Source organism: Stegastes partitus, unplaced genomic scaffold, assembly GCF_000690725.1.
Source record: "Stegastes partitus isolate 25-593 unplaced genomic scaffold, Stegastes_partitus-1.0.2 Scaffold1602, whole genome shotgun sequence".
NCBI lineage: Eukaryota > Metazoa > Chordata > Actinopteri > Pomacentridae > Stegastes > Stegastes partitus.
Window position 1 is genome coordinate 151,256 of NW_007579333.1, and position 4,608 is coordinate 155,863.

Sequence of the window (4,608 nt, forward strand, 5' to 3'; positions counted from 1 at the left end):
CATGGCAGCAGCTGATCCCACAGCAGACTACTACCTCCTCCTCCTCCTCCTCCTCCTCCTCCTTCTTCTTCTTCTTCTTCTTCTGCTCAAACTTCTCTCCACCTGTGGAGTTGCCTCAGACACGTGACTCAACGCGGAAGCGGAAACAGAGCACCGAGCTGCTAACAGCTGAGCAGCGCCACAGATCGTCTCTGAGGGCGGTGATCCACTCCGAGGCTCCGACAGCGAACCGCGGAGCCGCTCTGTGCGCTGCTCAGAGCGGCTCCATGAATCCGGGACCGCAGCGGTGTTCTGTATGATGCTGTTGGCCTGTTTGTCAGTAAACATGAATGTGGGGCGTTGTGCTCCTTTGTGCTGACTGTGTGTCCTTTGTGGGTTTTGTGCAGTTTGCAGTCACTGTGTGGCCTCTGTGTGTTGTGGGTCAGCCTCACTGTCCTCATCCTGAGTCTGAGCTCTGGTTAAACTCAGCTCCTCATTTATTTGACGAGGCTGCTAAGTTTTGCTCCGTACCGCTTCTCTTCTGTCCTCCAGCTTCACTTCGTCTCCTTAGTTTCCAAACCAGAGCAGCCAAAGTGGGGCAGCAGCTGAAGCGGTCCTCCTCCGGGCTCCTGGAGACGCGGCGGAGTGGTCGCTCTGCCGCTGGCTCCTCTCTGACGGCAGCTTCAGCTCAGTTAGCACGGCGAGCTAATCCTGCTAACGGCTAGCAGCTAGCGGCTAGTGGCGCTATGATGGCGGAGCTGGTGCAGGGACAGGCCTCGATGAACCAGCCGGGGCTGAAGTCTGACGGCCTGGCCGATGTCTTACAGAGGGCCCGGCAGGTAACAACCACACTGTGGCTCAGCACACACCCTCTCCGGGCCGAACCGGGCCGTTTCGATCGAGCCGAAGCACTTTTATTCGAATTGTTGTGCCGCCGCTGCTCCGAACTTCAGCGCTCCGTCAACACTCGCTCTCACACACACACACTCACACACACACTCACACACATTAGCATGCTAACTAGCTCGGAAAGCGGTCCGGAGTTGGACTTGCGGCCGCTTCGGGACACTTTTCTCCGGGCTGACACGCTCCGGGAGTTAGTTTGGGGGCAGTTTGTGGAGCTGTCACCCGGAGGGGAGCGCAGCGGGACCGGGGGGAGGCGGCGGAGCGCGGCGGCGGGGGGAGCGGGGCAGAAGTTTGGCCACACGTGTCACTGAGGCTGGGGCAACCTGTTGGTGCTGCGGGGCACGAACACGGTGGAAAAGCCCCGAACCGGGCGCGGGGCGACACTTTTTGCCCCAGTTCCTGCCCCCCGCCCGGTTCGAGCTCGGATCCAGCAGTTTGGGTGGGAGCCGGACCCCCGCCGCTCCACCGCCCCGTATAGCTGCTGTTTACTGTAAGTTGGAAAGTAGGCTGCGTTATGCAACAGCCCCACGGCCATATACAGAGGAGGTGTGTCCGTCCTATAGCGCACAGCTGCGCCCTGGGTCGCTCAGAACCGGCTCCGTGGTGCCGAAGGGTCCAGGCTGCTGCCTCCACTCAGCGGGGTGACTCTGCTCGGGACACCTGGACCCACCTGGTTCAGGTGCCTGAGCAGAGGCAGAGTGTGAGCTGGCTCACCTGGTCCAGGTGGTTCGGCTGCAGGTCCACACAGACCCGGGAAGCCGCAGACACGTGTGACAAACTTTGAGTTTTGTGAAGCAGTTTGGAAACTTCTCCCACATTTCAGCATTAAACCAAACAGGACAGAGTTAGAGACCCGCTCCACGCTGAAGGTCCGGACCGTCAGGGCTCACAGCCGTGGAAGCTGTCTGCAGCACACTGTGAGTGGACCAGGTTCAGCTCAGGAGGTCTTCTTCTGAGCCTATTAGACACCTGCAGCAGGTCGGCCTTCAGGTGACGGTCAGTAGGAACCGGACTGAGCTCAGGAGAACAGCTCAGTGTCCTGGTGGCACCGGTCGGGCTGCTTGTACTGGTAGGAACCGCTTTAAAGGACCAGTTTAACTCATAAGTCCTGTTTTCCTGAAATGCAGGTAACACATCAGAACGTGGCAGCCGGAGCCTGGGACACCTCGATCAGGTTTACAGTAATAATCACAGTTCGGTTTGTTGCTTCCAGCTGTTGAGGAGTTTTTCCTCCCAACATGTTAAATACCGGCAGCAGCCCGATCCACTGGTGCCACTTGGTAGTTTAGCGTCCTTTCCTGTTAACCTGCAGCTAACCAGCGAGTCGCCCTGGAAGCTCACCTGTGGAGGACTCACCTGCTGGATCTCTGTTACCGTGGATCAGACTCGTGTTTAGAGTCAAACATCAGTCGGTTTTTACAGAAAAGTGAGCGTACAGAAGAAATGTCCATAAAGCCGACTTTGCTGACGACGAGTGCGACAGTGCGATTGTTAACGAGTGTTTCCTGTGAGCTCGTTAAAGCCCTGCAGCAGCAGCAGGACGCGTTGGAGTTTGTTCTGTGGATTTTTTTGATCGTTTTTTGTGGTCCGTTTGCGTTCTTGTCAGTTTGTGCTGCAGGTCTTTATGAACTGGATTACATTCGTTAATGATGTGACCTGTTGCTCCGTGTTCGGTAAACGCTGGTTTTATGGTCGTTCCAGTTGGTGTCGGATGTTGAATGTAGAACTAGAACGGTGCTGTTCAAGCCTGTAGACCTACTGACCGCTACACTCTGGGGCTGCTGTGGACGCAGGAGTTCAGACCTAATGAACACCAGACCTTCACGGTCCAGAGGCTGGAGGCTCACAATTTAAAAAACAAAACGTCTTCCTTTTCTGTATTTACATGAAGCAGCACATGAGGATTTAATGATCTTTAATGACTGAATTAATCAGTGGTTTCTGTTAATTCTGTGACTGCAGCGTCTCAAATGTGAACGTTTCCTGGAGTCGTTCCTCTGAGACGCTAAACTGAGGAACCGTGTCACAAAGATCCATCATCAGAATAATGAATGTAGTATTGAATCGTGTTTTCCATTCGCAAGGGAACATACGGCAAAGGTCACGTCCGTTTTTTCATCGGAAGCATGTTAGCATGTTGCTACGCTGCGTTTGACGAAGGTTTGGACTGAAGTTATGTCTTAGTCCAATTTGTGTTTTGTCCAGATGTGGCAGAACTGTTGCTGCTGGTTCTGGTTCTGGTTCGGAGCTGGTTGTGGACCTTCAAAGATCAGGTTTTGTTGTGGTTCATCTGTGAGGACATGAATAGCTCTGGTTTCAGAGTTTGGTTAGCTTTATGTCAGAGTTCACTGACCCGGAGGAGAAAAGCTCCAACTCGAGGCTCGACGCTGATCACATGCTGCTGTTTGAAGGTGGAACACCTCTGAGCCGTGACCGGGCCACGTGCACGCTCACGTTGACATGTGACTCACGCTTTTAGAGCGTACGACCATTTCTGCGTTTCTTTTCCTATTGCAACAAACACATAACTGGATTGTTGCCGTGTGCTCCCTGATAAATCATCCCACTCTCACCCAACCGGTGGAGGCAGATGGCCGTCCCTCCCTGAGCCTGGTTCTGTCAGAGGTTTTTTTCCCCTGTGGGGGTTTTCGGTTCCGTCCCACCAGCAGACTGCTGAAGCTTATAGAGAATCCAGATGTTTGGATTGTTGGGTGTTTCTGTCTCTGTCTTTGTGAAGCGCTATGAGATGACTGTTGTTGTAAATATGCGCTATACAAATAAAACTGAATTGAATTGAATGTCAGAAACCAGCACCGCAGTACTTCATTTATTAATGTAGCAGCTAGGGGCGGGGCTTTAACGCCTTAATTACGATTGATTAGTTACAATAGAAATAACGCATTGAAATCATTCGTGGCTATGCAGGACTGCTAGCGCTAACAGCTCCGGCGGTTTCTGTGCTCGCTGCAACATGCTTTGCCTTCAGGTGGTACCGTCAGCTCGATGGGCTTCAGTGGGATGTTGCACAGAACCAGGCTCTGGTCCAGGCTTCCATCAGGCAGCTTGTTAGAATGAAACTCGGCCTCCATCAGTCCAGCGATGCGCTCTCATTGGGTTCCTCCATGTTTGTTGTTGTTAGCGTAACGCTGACGCGTCTCGTGCATCATGTGATCGGTGGACCATGAAACCTGGCGTTGACAAACGCTCCGTGTTGTCTGGATTCAAACTGCCATTAAATGTGTTAATTTTCTTAACACATTATTTTGTTGTAATTAATAAATCGTAATTAACACGTTAAAGTATATTAGGTGGGTGATGACTAAGTGGTTAGCGGTTGATGACTAAGCGGTTAATAGTTGATGACTAAGCGGTTAATAGTTGATGACTAAGCGGTTAGTAGTTGATGACTAAGTAGTTAGTGGTTGATGTCTAAGCGGTTAGTGGATGATGACTAAGCGGTTAGCGGTTGATGACTAAGCGGTTGATAGTTGATGACTAAGCAGTTGATAGTTGATGACTAAGCGGTTAGCGGTTGATGACTAAGTGGTTAATAGTTGATGACTAAGTGGTAAATAGTTGATGACTAAGCGCTTAGTGGTTGATGACTAAGCGGTTAATAGTTGATGACTAGGCGGTTAGTAGTTGATGACTAAGCGGTTAGTAGTTGATGACTAAGCGGTTAGTAGTTGATGACTAAGCGGTTAATAGATGATGACTAAGCGG

At 51.8% G+C, this 4,608-nt stretch overlaps 1 protein-coding gene across 2 annotated transcripts in view; it reads left to right on the forward strand.

The window, feature by feature from the left end:
- The first annotated feature begins 287 nt into the window (after positions 1-287).
- The window catches only part of LOC103371518 (far upstream element-binding protein 3-like), a 35,504-nt gene continuing 31,183 nt past the window's right edge, over positions 288-4,608 (forward strand). For both annotated transcript variants that reach the window (XM_008300870.1, XM_008300871.1), the window contains exon 1: positions 288-818. In XM_008300870.1, the coding sequence (XP_008299092.1) occupies positions 726-818 (93 nt within the window). In that variant the 5' untranslated portion in view covers positions 288-725. The remainder of the gene's footprint in view (positions 819-4,608) is intronic.